Raw genomic sequence first — 19,541 nt, forward strand, 5'->3', positions numbered from 1 at the left:
TCTAGTGCAGCCTTGCCTACCTATGCAGACCACGTCATACGTGGGGGTGAGGAACTTAAACGTAATGAGCGGGTAGTCGTTGTCATTGAAAAGGTTGATATTGCCATTGTACTTGCTCAGAACAATGTGAGAAGAAATGGGGATAAGCAAAATGTTTAGGTCAAACTTGTAAGTACTATCCTTCTTGTCCTCAATATAGCTTTCTACGTCAGAATTTACATTCATAAAAATCAGCTTGTTCTTGCTCTTCTTGTCGTAGTCGTTTTTAATAGCATACAGGAGGAAGAAGTAGGAGGGATTCATCTTCACCTTGTAGTAAAAATCCTCGTCCGTTTTGTAATCCAGTCCATTGATGAACCCGTCCTCAGCGTTGTTCCCGTGGCCGCTGCTACTGTTGCTGTGGTGGTTGTTGTTGCTTCTGCTGTTTTTGTTCTTCTTTCCCTCGTAGTGAAGTTCAATAATCTTGGAAAAAATATTGTACAGGTGGAAGACCTTCACATTTAGCAATCTGCCCTTGTTGTCCTTCAAAATTTTATTAATGAGTAAAGTTCGATCCGACACCAACTTATTTTCAATGTGCATTCCTCGGATGTTGTAAAAGTCAATGTTGAAGAGGAGCGAGATGTAGAAGAATTTCCTTGGTGCACTGGAGGAGGAACAATTTGCATGTACCACATCGGACGACTTACTATTCTTAACACTTTTATGATTATACATGAGTGATCTGAAATAAAAAAAGGAAGGTAGGTTCTTTCCAAGGAACTCCTTCTTCGTAAACCTTATATTCATTATATCTCTTTCTAACTCCGGTTCGTGAAGGAAATTTTCATTTTTTTCGTTTTTTTTCCTCTTGTTTGTATTTTTGTTCTTCAAGATATTGGAGTTGTCCTTGGTGCTGTTGATTGCGTTGCTATTTATTTCGTTCGGCCCATTGCCTGTGGTGACCAGTTCCCTGCGAAGCACCTCTTCGATGCGTCTCTCCACGTCGTCGTCCATTTCGTTCGCTTCGTTACGCTCCCTCTCGTTCTGTTCATACAGGAGGTCTTCCCTCTCCTGGTGGTAATCCATGTTTCTGTCACGCACAAAATTCAGGTAAGCTTCTCCTCCCTGGAAGTAGTAGTCGATGTTTTCCGTTTCGTTCACGTCGTACAAGATGCCGTCGTACAGGTAGAACACTTCGCTCACGCAGTTGTGTATGGCCAGATCGTAGTTGCCAATCGTGGGTGGGGAAATAGACCGGTCAGCCTGGTCAGTTACCCCATCGATCGGATCTGCTTCCTTGCCAACGGCGTGGCTTGCCATTTCCTCCCCCGCGTCATAGAAAAAGTTACGCATCTCCGGGGAGCATTTCCCCTTGAACCTCAGCTTGAACATCGAAAGGAAAAGGTCGTTCTTCTTATTCAGGAACAAAAACAAATTGTGGAAATTGTAAAAGAAGTTGCTATATATATAAACCAAATTGTTAATATTTCGAAAATTCTCATTATGTGTGTATATGCTTCTTAGGTAGAGGGTCAGAAGGTCCTGCTGCTTCGGGTTGACGTTAATGATAGGGTAGTTGTAGGCCAGGTAGAACAAACTGTTGTTCACATCGGAGTTGGCATAGTTTACGAATTTATTCTTCTTATAATCCTTTATAATAAAATTCAACATATGGATGGTGTTGTTGAAGTATATAGCTTTGTTCGTCACCTCCATGTTTATTATAGACCCCAGACTGAGCAGTTCCTTTTCCTTTCTTTGAATAAACGGGATTAGGTTTTCCTTCTTTAGGTGGAAATTCTGGAAGTGCTTCTTCCGCATTGTTACTTCATCTGTGTGGTGCATCGAGAGGGGTGTAAACCCTCGTGAGAACATGTAGGGCTGCTCCAGGTTACGGCTAAAGTTATTCAAAGAAATGATGGCGTTGAAAATGAAGAGGGATAACTCCGTGCTATAGTAGTAGCTGTAGAAGTGGTTCTTATCCTGCAGGAGAAATCGGAAAATAAGACAAAACAGGAACTTTTCTTCTTCTTTCAAAAAGGCAAATTTCTCAAACAGACGAACAACCATCGCGTTGTTCTCTTCACTTAGTATATTATCAATTTTGAAGAAATTGTCCAAAGGAAATTCAAAGGCGTAATTCAAAAAGTGGAACAAAAAGGCGTTGAAAATATTGCAGTGATTCTTCATATCATAGTAGGTTAAGAAAAAGTTGTACTGCTTATAAAGGACGTGCCAAAAGAAGCTGTTGTACTGAATGAACCCAAACAACTCCTTCCTACACTCGAAGTTCTTGTCGATGATGTAAAGGGATCCAATACATTTGTGCAGATGCTCCAAGAAATATTCTAAACTGTTAATTTTGATGACCTCCTTACAGTTTTCATTAAAATTATCCACCAAACCGATACCGTAACAAAATAAATTGTTCAAAACGTCGAAGAAGGGGGTAAACAGATCCTGTGTTATGTCTGAATTATCGTATACCACGTTCTGCACAGTAAACAGAAGGTCCGTAAATTGAAAAAAGGATTTGTACCTCTGATATATATACATCTCATCTATGTACTCAAATGTGGAAAGGATATAATCCAGGGAGTAAAAGTCCTTCTCTACATTGTCATAATTTATCGTCTTAAAATTTTGCAGCAATATTTCATACACATTTTTGTTGTTAATAAAATTGTTTCCATTTAGGAAGCTCACATTGACTCCTTTAATTTTTGACAGAAACAGAAAAATCAAGTCGATTCCATTGTAGCATTTACGTATGTCGTATCCGTTTTTTACCAGTACACTTTTTATCTCATTAATATTATTTATGTTGTATTTCTTCATCGTTTCGCTGACCTTGTGTATGGCGCTGGTTAGAGCATTTTCCTGAATAGCATCGTTGTCCTTTCCGCTGTTTTTTTCTGAGTAATTATTATCCAACTTATCCTTCAACAACTTAAGGTTTACGTAAAAATTGGAGATGAAATTTTCGTCCACGTTGCTGCTTCCGGTGAGGACCTGTTCCAGGTTACTCTCCAATGCGTTGGGTAAGTTGATTTCTTTGCTTCCCTTTCTTTTGATGCCCTTACCTACCTTCGTCTTCTCTTCATCCTTTTTGCCTTTTCTTCCTTTGCCCTTATCTTCAATCTCTGTGTTCGTTACCCCTTCTCTCGGGGTAGACTGTTCGCCCCGTTCATCTTTCCTCTCATCATGCTTCCTTTCCTTCTTTTCCTTCTTTTCTTTCTTCTCCTTCTTTTCCCTCTCATCCTCCCTGAGGGATGCCCCTCTGCTGACCGGCCCTACCTCATTCGTCACGATGATGCTCCTGCCTTGTTCCCTCGTTCCGCTTTTCACTTTAATTCCCCTAAGGTTGAACTGCTTCAGCAATTTCTTCAGTTCCCTGTTGTCCAGTTTTCCCTGCAGCACCTTCAAAAGGGTGAGGGTGCCATTGGGGAACTTTGTGTATGCACTCAGTTCGTCCTCCCCTAGGATGTTCAAATCGATGGTGTAGAAATCGCTTGCCCCTTTCTCATTCTTCTGTGTCTTCTTCTTTTCAACTTTTGCTTCGCTCTTTTTTTTTTTGTGGCTCTTCTGCTTCCTCTTCCCGTAGTTGTCACTGCTAGAGTGCTCTTCACTGCTTGTCCGGTTGTTGCCGTTAACATCGTTGGAGTGGCCCTTCTGATCCTGGCCCAGACCAGACGATGCCGCAATGTTCTTCTTAATGGCACTGATATCGATGAACTGGAAGTTGGTGAGCAACAAATTGTTATGCACAATCTTCTCCTCATTGCTTTCCTCATTGGTGGACACCATTTCCATGTTTTCCTCATTGTTGGAAAGATACTTGTTTATCATGTTATTTGTTTTCTCCTCTTTTAGGTACTTAATAAAGTTCCAGCTTTTTTCATCCTTCGAATTTTTGTACTTTTTCCTCTTGTGTTTTTTAGCCAAATTATCGTAGAATTGTTCTAATTCGTTAGGGATGGTGAGAATATCACAGAGGTAATACTTCCATACACTTTGGAGGAGGTAGATAATGCATGCTTCTATGGAGTCGATGTTTATGTAGTTGAATAGGCTGGAGCATTTACAGTTGGGATGGAAGTTGTTGCTGTTGCGGTGTCCACGTTGGTGGTTGCTGTGGTGCCCCCTGTGATTGTTGCCGCAATCGTAACGGTAATCGTAACGGCAGTCATAACGGTAATCATAACGACAATCGTAACGACAATCGTAACGACAATCGTAACGACCGTCGTAACCGTAGTGATAACCGCAGTGGTTACTTGCAGCCCCGTCACAGTTGTTCTTCTGTCTATTATACAATTTGATGATTTCCAGGTAGTTGTTGTCGAAGATGAAGTTGATCTGTTTATCGAGCACCTCGAAGGATACACTCTTTTGTAGTCTTTTTAGAAAACGCAGGTAATAACGTCTCACACAGTAACATAGAATGCACGTTTTTTTTTTCCTCTGTAATAAGTTCAGGAAGAATGTCTCCAAATGTTTCTCGTCCTTTGGAAGATCCATATTTAGGAACTCCTTTATATATTGGTTGGCGTTTTCGCTGCCTGTCAGGGTAAGCATTTTTCTTTCCTTGGTGCACGTTTCCCTCTTCGTGTAGCTCATCTTCTCGTTAAAGTCCCTGTTTTTGTTTTTCAGGAAGAGGACATCTTCGTGGAGCGTGGAGGTGAGATAGCGAAAAACACAATCAGCCTTATGCTTGGTGGGTTCGAAGAAGGCGTCCTTCTTGTGTTCCTCCTTCATGCACTTGCAGAAGGTCATCAGCCTGTTCACCCTGTTAACAGGGTTAGCATCGTTGGTCGTTGAATCGGGGTTGTCTGTGCATGTCATTCCCACTGCTCCCATTGAACAATTCTCGTCACTGCTTGGGATAGGGTCCAACGTGGTGCCCCGCACACCTCCCTCGAAGAGACGCTGGTACACGTCGAGGAAGTAAAAGTCCTCATCCTTGGCAGTGTTAACCTTCCGACGTAAGCTGGTAACAATTTCTCGTTTCTTCACAGCGTAACGCACGCACAGCTTCTTTATATACCTACTGCTACAACTTTTGGAATACTTATTATAAAAAAAGTAGAGATAATTGAAGAAGAAAACGTCGTGCATTTTACAAGTGTGCAGGTCAAAATTCTCGTTAAAAAGCGCCTTCTTCAACTGAATGTACTTTATGACCCTACAGATGATATTCAAATACATGAATATTTTTTTCAACATCATTTTTAACTTTTTAAATCTGCTTTCGTAAAATTCATACACAGCAATTCCTCCCTGCAAATGCTCAAAATTCTCGTCATCCTCATCTGTGTTGAAGCTTAAGTTGTTAAAAAATATGTCTGATAAAGCTATACAGAAATTCTTGTACACATTTTTCCTTTTTTTCTTCAGATCCGCATGGTTAGTAAGATTCATATATAAGTATTCGTGAAAAAACGACTTAAAAATGTTCAGACAAGTTTTCAAATAGTAACTGTGTAATTCTAATTTCTCTTCATTATCTAGGTAGTTTTTTTTCACATTATTGATGTTAATTTTTTCTTTGTAAAAATTGAAAAAAATATTATTCAGCTCAATGTTGAAGGGGCTGTTTATCCTGAACTTCATGTTGCTACTTTTGACAAAATCGCTATTATTCAAATTCATGTTTTTAAAGAGGTTTTGTAACTGCATGAAACATTTTATGTAGCTGATGTTGTTTGCGTTTATCATTCCGTTGTTTATGTGATAATTTACGAGGTGACTGTTTCGGTAGTCCTTCTTTATGTGGCACTTCCCCTTGGACTTTTGGATATCGTTCAGCACGTTAATTTTCGCGCTTCTGGTTGTGGACTTGGCACTGCTTTGTCTTTCCATTCCGTTGGTGGGCTCTTCCCCTTCGTTTATCTCCTGTGTGTCTTGTAACTGCGCGTTTTGCATCTGTCCGTTTTGCATCTGTCCGTTTTGTAACTGCCCATTTTGTGACTGCACGTTCTGTATTTGCAAGTTCGTCTCATTCCTCGGATCGCTCACGCTTCTCTGCTCCTGCTGCGCCAACTCGTTGCTCGCCCAATACACACCCTCCGAAGTGAAAAAACCATTCGAAATGACGAACCCTCTGGACAAGTTATGTGCAAAGTTCATCTCACACACGTTATTGCTAAACAAATTTAAATTATGATTATCGTCGAACTTTTCGTAGCTTTTCATTATACCCTTGATGTCGAAAAAGTGCTTGTTCTGTTTTAATCTGCTCCTATTCTTATTAAGGACAATGCACATTTTGGCCTTCCCATTGATGGTGTAATTATACGCCGCATTTTCGTTGTCCTCCACTTTTATTACGTCTTCAAAAAGTTCATCCTTCACATTTATCATCATCCTGTGGTGAACCTTTAGCGAGTTCAGTATGAGGTCTCTCTCGTTTGTTATGAATGGGTTTCCCTCTGTGTTGGTAATGAAGCTCGGGTAGTCTGCCTGATCCAGAAGCATTTTCATCATTTCGGCGTTCCGTCTATTGATTAGCTTCCCATCTTCTGGGTTTCTAAAATATCCATCTTGCGTAACTATTTGTAGTTTTAATTCTGTTGTGCTTGCATGTGTTTTGTCAGTGTGGTTCATTCGGGGGGGTGTCACTTCACTTGACGGTTGGGTGTCTTCAGGGGGGATGGGATCTTCCCCCTCGTCATTGCATCCTTCTGTCAGATTATGTTTGTCATCGGTGGGGGGATCCTTCTTCTCCTTGTCCACTCGATCGGTAGATTGGTTTGCTGGTTGGTCATCGCCGTGGCCTGCAGCCCCCCCTTTACGCAACTCATAAATCAGCTGGTCCTCCATTTTCTCGTCACCCTGGACAGTACGCTGATCGTACAAGTCCTCCTTGTCCTTCTTGCTAAACTCGAAAATGTCCTTCTCCTCTACGTCAAACTCCCGCAACGTGTGGATATACAGCGGAAAGTTAATATTCTTTATGTTGAGCTGTTTCAGACAAAGTTGGTTGTTCAAGTCGTAATAATTGTCACTAACATAGATGCAACAGGAACAGTAGAAATCCTTGTGGCACTTCCATTCGTTAAATTCATACGTCTGTCTCAATTTGGTTATCCTATTTTTGTAAATTTTAAACCACGGTCCTTTAATGTAGGGTCTCAGGATGAGGTAGGAGTAGGATGTATTATTCACTTCATTCCCTGCGTTGAATTCTATATCGCTGAGTTTGTTGTAACTAGGGATTCCACACATGTTGTTACTCATATCTTTGTTTTCTGAAATGATGAGGGCGTATAGATGGTATGTAATTATATACTCATTGTATTCATCACTCTTCCTCTTCGCATGCACATTTTTTTTTATTCCAAAGAAGGAGTTGCTTTTGTCCTCCTTGTTATAATGGTTGTTTCCACTTCCACTTCCACTTGCGCTTCCACTAGCACTTCCGCTCACACTTCCACTGACACTGGCACTGGCACTACCGCTGCTGCCGTTGCGTTGCCGTCCACTCATTTCTCCTTTGCCATTGTGTTGACCCCTCCTCTCCGTCTCCTCTTCGATATCTTCATATATGTCCAGGTACAGCGGTATGTCGATGAGTTCCCCCCTTCTTAAATTTTTGAAACAATTCATGTAGAAGAAAAGGACGTAGGGAATCTCCGTGAAGGACGACTTTTCAATCGTCTTGTAAATGTCCTTCTCACAAATGATGTAATTTTTGTAAAAGTTCATTTTTTTTTTATTTATCATGTTATAAATTAGAGAGTTTATGCTTTTATTTTTGTTCGCTTTGCTATCGCAATTATCCGAATCTTTATTCTTCCCTTGTGTGAAAAAGTCTTCTTCCTTGTTGTCCTCGAAGTTGTCACTACCGTTGTTGCTTGGCTCATACGAATCGTTCTCATCTTTGTAATTTGTTTCGTTTTTTTTCTTTCCCGTGTCGTAATTTTTCTGAGTCGCTTTTCTATCCTTACTGTTGTTGGTTCCTGCTTCTGTTCCTGTTGGCCTTTTTTCGCCCGCGGGGGGGTTATTAATCCGTTCCTCCTTCTGTTGCTTGGTTTGCTTTGGTTGGTTCGTTTGTTTTGGCTTATTGGTTTGTTTCGCTTCTTGTTCTCCCTCCTCTTCGTCGTCCTCCACGTCGTTTGCCTGCTTCGATGGGTACCTCTGAAACTTGGGGTATCCTTCATTCTCGCTCTGGACATTGGATCTCTCACTGTAGTCACTCGCCTCCATCTTGTTATCGCTGCTTTCGTTTTCGCTCTCCGTTTTGCTTTTCAAGTTGAACAACTCGTAGCACATTTTTTCGAAAATCCTAAGGTCCTTCAGATCTTCTACCAAATCGTTTTCTCTCCTTTCCAGTTTTCTCCTTCTACTGTTTTCGGTGTGGCTACCATCTGCCTTCTCACTAACTTTGTCCTGGTCAGCAGTTACCATATCGCCGTCGGGACATTCAGCGATGAGCTTCCTGAGCTTCTTAATTTTCCTGTTCAACTTCACCTTATCCTTCACTACATCGCACACGATCCGTTTGAACAGCTGTTCGTGAATCCGTGTGATGGGTTCATTACATCTGTACTGATTAAAAAGGATCTTGTTAAGACTGAAAAGTAAAATCTTTATGCTCGGTATGAGGGGCTTAAATAAATGCAAATAATTATCGTTCTTGTTGTACACATTAAGTACGGTGTTTTTCACTCTTTTCCTGTTGCCATTTATTCTTCCTCTGTTGGGGTAGTCCGTCCCAGAGAGAGTTAAGTTGCACTCATCCTCCGAATACTGCATGTTGTAAAAGAGGTTATTCTTGTAATAGTACAGACAATTCTTTTTGTGTAAAGCTAAGTTGGAAAAATATTTGGCATCCTTCTCTTGAGATTCCTCATTGCTGCTATTTCTACAATTGTTATAATTGTGCATGTGGGGGGGTTCTTCATTTTTCTCTTTGCTTATCATTTGGTTTTCCCCGTTGTGCTCCTGGTTGTCGCTTCCCTCTTCTTGGCTGGTTCTGCCTCCCTGGGGGGGAATCTGCACATCCATTTCAGCATCCACTTCAGCATCCACTCCCGCGTCGATTTCAGAGCCCATTTCAGCGCCCATTTCAGCATCCATTCCAGCGTCCATTCCCGTTTTGCCTTCACTACCACTTTGACTGTCTTTCCCATTCAGGTGCGGCTCCTTCACCTCCACCGAGTTGGACAGCGAAAACGAATTGGAACTCTTCCTCGAGTTGTCAGCCTCAGAATTTTCTTTACTTAAATATTTCTTCCCATCAGAGAGGTCTTCATTCTTCTCATCCTCGCAGTTACGATGTTTTCGCTTCTTACTATTTGGAGAGGTCGTCATGGTGATAGATGTGTTGCTCGAATGGGTAGCGCTACCAGAGGTACCCACACTGGTCTCACACAGATCACCAGCAGAGCCGGTAAGGTCGAGATTCCCCTTTTCCTTGTAGAATAGCCTATCAAAATTGTTAAAATGATCCTTCCGGAAATCCTCCTTCCCTTTCTTGGCACATAGGATGAGCGAGTACATTTGCATGCAAATGAAAATTCTCTGCAAAGCAATGATTACATTTTTGTTGTTTTTTCGAAAAAACTCAAACATGTTAAAAGACTTCATATCGCTTGTGTATCGGTAAGACAGATTTTTCAGTTCGTTTGGATCTTCGATAAAGTCGTTTTCTAAAAACTCGATATAGTCTCTCACTCGATAGGGTTCCCGTTTATTTGCGTCGTCATCGGATGGGTCGTTGGCTTCTTCCGCGTGGCTTTCCTCGTTTTCCTTTCCTTCTTCGCTTTGCTTGCCTTCCTTGCTATCCTTGTTGAGGCACTCCTTGGGGTCAATGTGAAAGGCGTTAATGAATTCCTCGACGGCTCCATTCAATCGTGGGTTCCCATCGTCAGCCACGTGGGAAGTAGAACCCGCTCCGCTGGCAGGGTCGATTATCACTACGTCGCTTCCGCTGTCCCCCAACAAGGGTACGTCCTCCTGGTGGGTGTATTCAAGAAGCCTGTCAATGCTCAAATTAACTTGGTCGATATTTCTGTTAATGCTCTGTATGCTCATTTTCACTTTGCTCATATTACAAAGGTAGTTTATGTTATATTTGTCCATACCCTGGCTGTACATACAATCGTTGGCGTAGCTAATTTTCCCGTTGATGTAGCTAATATAAACGTTCATATTAGCAGCTTGTTGTGTTTTGTTATTTTCCTCTTCCTTGGATGCTTGTAACGAGTGTATGTAGTTAATGGTTTCCACGTCGGTGGGTTCGTTATCACGTGGTTGTTGTACTTCCCCCTGTGGATCCTCATATGCATTGCTTCTCTCACGACTGCTTACATTATTAAGGTAATAAATTTTTTCATCTATAAGGGTGAGGAAATTCTGTACCTTCTCGTTGATCATCTCCAGGCTATTCAAAACTGTATGTTTCAAATCTGACTCACTCAATTGGTAACTTTTTTTCTCTCTATTAAATTGTTGTATCTTTTCAACGATTTCCTTCTTCGTGTCGTCCATCTCTATTCCATACTTTTTCATCACATAATTTAATTTAAATTTTTTTTCCTTCCTTCGACTTTTTAGATATTTAGAAAAAATGCGGTTGTACAGACTTGCCTTATACTTCAGGACCATGATTTTGAAGAGCTCTATGTTGTACAGGCAGTTCACTAGGATGGAAAGATTGTCATTGTCGTTGTAGGATTCTACCACGGGGACGATGTAATTCGTTAGGGAGAGTATGTACTTCCTGTTGTCTATAGAGAGGTCCTCCTTGCCGGTTGTGTCGTTCTTCTCTGCCTCCTGCGTGGTTATGTTCTTCAGTTCATTCAGGTTGTTCTTCGTGACCAGACCTTCATACACCTGCATGTTGCTATATACGGACTTGATCAGGCTTAGTGTGTTCTCATTTTCTTCTTTCAGTCTGTCCTCTTCAATTTCTCCCGATTCGTGTGCGTCATCACGGTTATCCACATTTACATTGTCACCACCATTGTTATCACCATCGTTTCCATTATCGTCATTCACGTCGTCACTTATCTGTCTCTCCCCCTCATCTCTGCGAATAATCCTCTGTACACTCTCCCGAAAGGATCTTTTCCACTTCTCTGAATCTTCAGAACTGTTCAGGTATTTTTTCACAAACTGGGGGGTCCAGAAAAGATTGAAGTTGTAAATATCGATGGCATATCTGTTTAGGAGGTAGTTCTTGGCATACTCGAGCATTTCCTTCCCCCTGCTGTTGGATGTTCGAGCCCAATGGACGACCTCCTTATCGTTACCCCCGCTACTGTCGTTCTCATCACTATCGATACTACCACCGCTAGAACTACTGCTGCTTCTGCTGCGGTGGCGTGCGCCCTTATTACGCACGTACTTGCACTTCTTGAAGTAACCCTTCTGAAACAGAAACTGAAATAGCAAATCGTTATTCTCAAAACTTTCGTAAATTTTCTCCGGAATGTAACTCCAAATATACTTGGGGGTATGTTGAATGCACTTGGACCACAGCTCCTTGAAAGACCTCTCCGCTTTTCCCTTTATTAAGAGTCCACCTGTCTCATCCAAGAATCCCATGGACTTACTTATTTTGGAATGGTTTATCATTTTCTGCCATCCCCTCGATAGGGAGTTATTTGTAAAGGACCAATAAGCCCATGAAGAAATGGAGTTTTTCTTCGACTTAAAATTATGCACCGTTAGTTGGAAACGCACATTCGGGAATACCCACTCGGCTGGATAGAAGTCCTGTTTTATCACTTCTAAATAAACGGACAAGTAATTATCATCGTTTGAGTTTCCCCTTGGGTGCACTAACAGTTTGAAGTAAAAATCGTCGGAGTTTCCCGTAGTGACGGATTTTATTTCGTTTACACTTTTTATGCTTCTCCAAAAGTTGGGGATATACAGCTCGATCAGCTCATTGTTCTTCTTGTGTTTAATGGTCGTTCGTCTGTTGCCGCTGCTGTTGTGCGTTCCGTCGTTCGTATTCACTCCATCGGGCTGGTCGTGTTGGTCGTGTTGGTCACGTTGGTCACGTTGATCACGTTGATCACGCTGGTCCCGATTCCCACGATTGTCACGATTTCCCAGATTGGCAACGTCACTGTCACTGCTACTACTGCTGCTACGATCACTGTGGAAGAACTTCCTCCGGGCGAGCACTTGGGGGTCGTCGTTTCCCCCCTCAGACACATTCGTCAGGCACTTGTTCCCACTGTGGAAGTCTGAGATGCTCTTCTTCAGCATGAACAACTTGTAATAGTCGATAGTTTCTATGTTAATGAAATCATGAGTTCTTAGCTCATAAAATAAATTTGTATATTTCTTGTTCAGTGGGACAATCAGAGGTGGAATTACTTTCTGTGTGACTATACTGGGCAGGTGGTAATAACACTTAAATTTATTTTCCCTCACACACAGGTTTAGTTTCTTCTGACTGTGGTGGCTACGATTGGCCTTCTTAATGTCACTAATAAAGTTGTCTAAAACATCTTCATTCGTCACATCTGAGTTTTCATCACTTTTGGAGTCGAGGTTCTGCGGCATTTTGTTTTTCTTCTTTCTCCTGCTGCGCATGCTCATCAGTTTTTCTCTTCTCTTGGGGCACTCCTCCCTGTGGTCCCTTCCTTCGTCATGTTTGTGCTTCTTTTTTCGGAGGTTCCCACAGCAACCTATATCGTTCCGTGTTTTCTTTGATTTCTTGCCCTTTTTTCTTTTTTCTTCCTCGCTGTCTTCGTCATCCTCCTCTTCGGCTTCCTCATCCTCTTCATCATCTTCCTCGTCATCGTTGTAGTCATCATTGTAGTCATCGTCTCCCTCACTGTGGAAATCACTTTCATCATCCGTGCGATCATCTCCACCATTTCCCCCCGCTGGTACGTACCCCCTCCTACCAGTATGGCCCTTCTTCCCTTCCCGCCTATTAGCATTTCTTTTATTTCTGTTAAATCGTTTTCCTTCTCCCTGATTGCTCTCATTGTCACTCTTTCCATTCCCATTTGGTGCTCCGTTGGCGGTCTGTCTGGGTTGGGGAGCCATTCCAGCGATGGGGCTGTTGTAGAGGGTCCTTCTCACATGGCTGATGTGAATTTGTTCATCCTCTTGTGGTGATAATTCTGGGGCGTCGAAATTCCTTCTGTTTCTGCAGTTGCCCCTTAGGCCGTCTTTTACTCCGTTTTCGTTCATTCCTTCACCCATGATGCTTCGCATGGGAAGGGACAATGTGTCTGATATTCCTCTCCTTATGCCGCTAGGGCTGCCCTTCCCCGTTCGCACCACACTTCGAACTGCACCAATTGCAATGCACCTTCCCTTAAACACAATCTTGGTTTCACGTCCGGTCATCTCCCCACGTACCCAATAGTAATGGCAAGCATGAACTCTTCGCAGAGGCTCACGGAGGTGCCCCAATTTGAACAGACGCTTCACCACCTTGTCCCGTTTGCCAATCAAATGGGGCTTCTTCCTTCCCTTCCTGGACTTTTTCTCCGTTTTGGTTTTCTTCACGAAGCAGCAAAATTTTTGCACTTCCGTTTTGGGTCCACTATCCGCAGAAATGACCTTGTCATCATTTGGTGTCCTTTGGCTTATCGCTTCGCCGTTTTTATGCAGACTGATAAATTTCTCAAAATTGTTTTTGAAGATTTTTCTGAGCACATCTTCCTCTGGCAGGTCAATCTGGGCGTCACAACTGTTGTCACTTTGGTCGTCACGTTTGTCACAACTGCCCTCGTTTTTGTCGTTCCCCCCGGGGACCTTAAAAACGCTACGGAAAACCGTGCACATGTTTTTCTCCGACTTCCACAAATTGCACTTCCTAACTTCGCGAAATATTTGCACAATATTCTCATCAGTCAACTCAAACCTTTTTTCCACTTGATCCACTTCGTTGAAAAAGTTAGAAATGCAGGAATTAATTTTTTTTAATTCACTATTCCCAACATTTGGAGGTTCCCACAGATTCTTCTTCTTCTTTTCTGTCCTCCCGTCCATCTGTCTGATCATGCATTCGACGCAAAGGAAGACACAACCTGATAACTGCATCTCCACTTTGCACTTTGCACAAACATTAGTTAGATTCTTCTGCAAATAAAAACCAAAGGCCTTTTTCTGCGTGTTAATAAAATTTTCAATTATTTTGTCTTCCATTCCGACTGCCTTGGGGTTCTTTTTTTTGGAGCAGTGCAATATTAGCTTTAGTAGGTTCCCGTCACTTAACACGTTTCGCTGATTCTTTTCACTATTCTGTTCTTTTTCCTGTGCATTTTCTGCTTCATTTGAATCTGCTTCATTTTCCTCTTTCGGTGCATCCTTTGGAGAACACTTCTTCATCGCCTCCTGTTCTGCTGCGCGAACGGAGTGAACTGGATGAAGAGGCTCACTGTTGCTGTATTCACCGTGGGTAGTTTCCATTCCTGATTGGCTACCATTTTTTAAAATAACAGAATTTGTATCATAATTGGGAAGATTCTTCTGACATGTAGAAGTATGTTCTGTTTGTTCCTTCGAGGTGGTACTGCCTGTTGACGCTTCATCTAACGGATCGTTGTTCTCCTTCTTTTTGTTTCTCCTTCCTGGTGGGTTCCGTGTGGTAAATACTCCTTCCTTATGCATCGTCTCCATTTTGGCACCTTTGCAGAAATGTTCTTTTACCCTTTCATTACTACTGTTCTGATTGTCACTGTAAGATGCGTTGTTGTGTTCACGTGGGTTGGAATAAAGTGGAGAGGAGGACGAGCTGGTAACACTTTCGTCTCCCTTACCACTTTGCTCACTGTGTTGATGAGTCTCCCGTTCAGTGTCTTTACCTTTGCTCATACGTTTGGAACGAGCTGCACCTGAAGTACCCTTCACACTAGCATTACGATCTATGGCCGCTCCGGTAGCCGTGGTGGGGATGGCCTTTTCACTAGGGGACCTATTTGCGGTCGAATTGGTCCCCGCTTGGTCAACCAATTCGCCTTCGTTGCAACTGAAGTTGTTATGAACAAAGAGAGCTCCGTCCTCCTTGTCACCATCACATAAGAATTCTGCACTGACATTTATGGACTCATCGAAGGTGTAATTACTGTCCAGTCCATCCTCCCGGTTCGCACTCAGCGAAGAAATCACCTCTCCGTAATACCCGCAGTCAGCACTACTGCAGCTATCATCGTCCATATTTTTGTAGTCATTACAATTCTCATTGTCTGAGCTGTGGCAGGTGTTGTATGCGTTGGCACTTAATACGTTCATGTGATCATTCTGGTCATTGCTTCTTTTTACGTTAGTGCTACCCGTGAGGAGGGGTGATTTAATGTTTGTTTTACTACGGTTCGTTACACTGGCGGGGGGGGTTTCAGCAGAGTCATCACCGGGGGAGTGTACCTCTTCGTTGATTACTCTGTCTGGGTTGGTGTTTCTCACCGTTCGGTTCTGATCATTCCCCTGGTGACCTTTCCCCTGCCGCCTGTGCCTCTTCTTGCGTAGGTCTTCATGCAGGTCGTCATGAAAATCGTCACGCAGATCCTCGTGGAAATCTCCGCAAAGGTCATCGTAAATATCGTTGTGATCACCGTTATGCTCGACGCACTGCCCATCGCAGCGCTCATCACAGTCATCACTCTTCGAGGATGAGCCATAGAAGACATACCCTCCTCCAGGCAGTGACTGTCTATCCACAAAATTCCAGCTGTCCTGGATAGTACCTGCCTGTAGGAGCTCGCTGCCTTCACTTAAGCTGTAATGTGAGAATGTGCCTCTCTTCTTGTTCATGCGATTTGTAATAATATGCTCATCATCGTATTTTACTTGGCTATCTGCACTGTTCGCCTTTTTTTCACTGTGTGCTTTTATGAAGCCGTTAGACTTCTTTACGTCCCCCATATTGGTGTTGCCAGAGGCTTGTATGAGTGATGCTTCCTTTCCCTTGTAATAAGCATCTCGCTTCCAAGGGGTAAAAAGGGAGCTGTCCTTACTGCTGTATTTTCCTGTCTCGTAAGAATTATGCATACTCCTGGACTTAATATTTTGATACTCATTCGTTTCGTCGTGAACACCTGCATACTGCATGTCTAAGTAGTCCTCCTCACTTGGGGAAGAGTAACTAACATAACAGGAAGTGTTCTTGTCATCGTCTGAGTAATTCTTCTCGGTGACGTTTTCTTTGCATAGGCCATCCGGCTGCTTGATATGAAATGTGTCTTCCTCCAGGATGTTGCACTCCATTTTGTTTTCCAATTTTTTTTTTTTTTTTTTTTTCTTGGGGGGGATACATGTAAAAACGGTACAGGGGTATGTAAGGTGCACGAGAATACAGGAACGTACAAGATGGACACAAGTAGGCACGCAAAAGGGGCCTAAAGTGTCCACATACATGTGCCCAAAATGACTGCGCAAATATGTGTATACATATATGCGCGCAAATGGGCACGTACGCTTGGTATGTATGTTTTCATTTATATATAATCACCCGTGCGTACTTTTTTTTCTTTTTCTTCTGTTCATCTAAAACATCACACGTTATTTGAAAAATGCAAATAAACATGCGCATATACCGTACGTATACATTTATGTCAAAAAAAAAAAAAAAAAATGGTACTTTTTTCGAGTGCAAAAAGGCAGATATACACGTGAACACATGCATACGTGTGTTCAACTGGCCACTTGCACGATTTTAACAAAAGGGAAGGGGTAAAAATAGAACTACGATGACCTGCGTCGTTTTTCAGGTTTTACCCCACAAGTGGCCATTAATAATTGGTAATTTAAATTGGGACAAAAATAGCTACCAAAATAGCTGTCAAAAGAGCTGTCAAAAGAACTGCCAAAAGAACTGCCAAAACAGCTACTAAAATTTTCCACAAAATTGTCATTTAGTTTGCCGCCAATTTTTGCAGAAAATTTCGGCAGATAATATAACAGAAGAACAAAATGTAGCACTTATCAGGATCCTGCACTAAGGAGGCGAAGGACGGGGGGGGAGGTGAATTATACGTTATATACAGAATATATATTTTTATATATGCCGCTTCAACGAACAAAAGTGACGAAGGCATGCATGCAGTGGTGGCTGTGCACGCAAGTATAGACTGCGGACGGAAACTGGCGCGCATGCACGTGGGAAAATCGCCCTGGCAGGGTTGTACACAAAATGGGTACGCAGGTGCGCATATAATACATACTTATATGAACGGGCGTACATATAAGTATACATACGTATGCACCGTGCGTGTTTGTGAACAGGCCCCGTAAAACGGACACTCAAGTTGGCATAAGTCAAGTCACGCAGGTGGCACGGAAAATTCGGAAAAAATACACACTTACGTAAAAATGTACAATTTGTGCATTCATGAAGTTCATAAATAACTTTTTTTTTTTTTTTTTTTTTTTTCTTGCATTTACTTTCCGTTCCCGTGCAAGTTTCTAAGACCATGCCAGTTTGTTCTTCTGTTTGTTCTTCCGTTCGTCGTTAAATTTTTTTTTTTTTTTGTACCCTCAGATTAGCAAAAGTATAATTAACAAAAGGAAGACTAAACGGGGGGGTAAACACAAATTTGGCTAAAAAAAAAAACTCGTACTATAAAATATGCAATTTTTTTTTTTTTTTCGAGCAGATTAAACGTAGTAAAGTCGCTTCCCTTGTTCTGCCTTCGCAATCGTACATGTGTGAGTGGGACAAAGTACGTCTGCCTGAACAACACGCACACATACCACATGCATAACCAAAGCGGGCGAGTGTCACATGCACGAAATGCGGGCAAATGTAGGACAGGTGAACTTATGCCAACGCCGCTCTTCACATAAGGTTCGAAAAATCAGGAGTCTAAAAATGGCATGCAGAGCTGCCAATTCGGACGGTACTCACAAAACACGTTAACAAAAAGTCGTGCACGCGCCGTAGATATACGGGTATGCCACATGTGTATATGTAACAAGCATATAGTGGGTAGTCACTCGCAGAGATTATACACGTAGACGCATCACCGCAGAAATGCGTATATGTATATACGTTCCAGCGGTTGCTACGCCAACACGTTCATCCCAGGCTAGTAACGAAAATATAACAGTTTTCACGTAGAAAGGACATGCATACGAAAGTAGCAAAGCACCTTTCAAAATTACCACCGCGGATGCATATATGCAACATATACGAACACGCAGGGTACAGAGAAAGAAAGGCGTTTACGCAACACGTACGTGTAGGCCCCTTACGAGCTGTGCGTACTTGTTGTTCCGTTGCAAGTTAACAAAACGAGAATTGGTGAACTCGGCTAAACAGTTGGAAACAAAAATGAAATTTCAGAGATGGTAAATTGTAGGGATAGAGAAAATACCAACACGATTGCTCGTAAAGGTTTTCTCATATCCGTTTGGTAACGCATTTCGCTATATACCTTTTGTTCATGTTCTCTCTTTTTTTTTTTTTTTGGTTTTATTTTCCTTTTTAATTACTAAAATTTAAAGTCACGACGGAGGTGGAATGAATATAGGCACTTTTCTCTTTAACAATTTTTCCTTTTTTTTTTTTTTATTTTCTATATGCTCCTGTACGGCGCAACACTATGTAGGCCCCACCCCGCGGGGACGATTTTTCCTTGCCGCATTCCGATCGATTCGCCTCCAAGTTAAGGCGCCGTAAAAGTTGGGGCACAAACTTACTGCTATATAACGTGCCGCCGCACCGCATTATGCGCCCCTGGCCATTCATTGAAGGCTACTTCGGGGAAGCGCTTCAAATGAAGAACGCACCTTAATTTTTCTGCCGAAAATTTATGTTTTCTCTGCTAACCCTGTAACCGGGTTCTGCAATCGTGGGGAATACAATTCATGTATTATGCGTCCATGCACAGAAGTGAAAATAAAAGAGCTACACCATCATACGTCAATATGCGTGATGGTGTACATGGTGAATTAACCCCACCCAACTAAGTACATTATTGCGAAAGGTTATAATAGGCGTATAGCTGCCATTTTAATTTGTTTACCCCCGTTCTGCGCATCTGGTTTAGCATATCCAGTTTGCTCACCCAGTGGAGCCCCACTTTTAAACCTGACCAATCGTTTAGTTCAACCCAGGGGAGTGCAAAAAGGGGGGGAGGAACGAATTGAGGAAAGAACTACCCGCATGATGCCACAACACACATGCGTGTAGTGCTGCATATTAGCCAACACTGATTCGTCTGTAGGACCAGAACATTATCCTGGTTACAACTAAACGTGGGTACCCTACAGTTTTATGCGTGATGGTGATAACATCCTTTGGTTCTCCACATTTTGTTATTATTTAGGTTTTTTTTTTTTTTTTTTTTCCCCCTTCCCTAATAGTTTTTCCCCTACCTGGTGGGAAAGCAGGTGTTGTGAAAACGTGTTCTGCATTGAGTAGAAAAAAGGAGAAGTGTGGCTTCGCTTGGTTTTTTTTTTTCTTTTCCTCCATGAGTTAATTCAAAGGAACACATAAAAGAAAAGGTTTTCCCCCAGCGCAGCTAAAGAAGTATCACACTGCGAAATTTTGCGTAATGAATGAGGACGCCTACGCCCTAATGTGGTACTGCATCATTGAAATGGGAGGTTATTAGGCATGCCCCTACCCCATGCATACG

The 19,541-nt window shown here is 42.2% G+C and overlaps 1 protein-coding gene across 1 annotated transcript in view; it reads right to left on the reverse strand.

The window, feature by feature from the left end:
* The window catches only part of PCOAH_00030620 (Uncharacterized protein), a gene marked incomplete at both ends in the record, with an annotated part of 30,832 nt that extends 14,665 nt beyond the window's left edge, over nucleotides 1–16,167 (reverse strand). The window contains 2 exons of the mRNA XM_020059863.1: nucleotides 21–1,965; nucleotides 2,050–16,167. Coding sequence (XP_019915326.1) covers nucleotides 21–1,965; nucleotides 2,050–16,167 — 16,063 coding nt within the window. The remainder of the gene's footprint in view (nucleotides 1–20; nucleotides 1,966–2,049) is intronic.
* Nucleotides 16,168–19,541: the final 3,374 nt, after the last annotated feature.

This window comes from Plasmodium coatneyi, chromosome 10 (genome assembly GCF_001680005.1).
Source record: "Plasmodium coatneyi strain Hackeri chromosome 10, complete sequence".
In the NCBI taxonomy this organism is placed as follows: domain Eukaryota; phylum Apicomplexa; class Aconoidasida; order Haemosporida; family Plasmodiidae; genus Plasmodium; species Plasmodium coatneyi.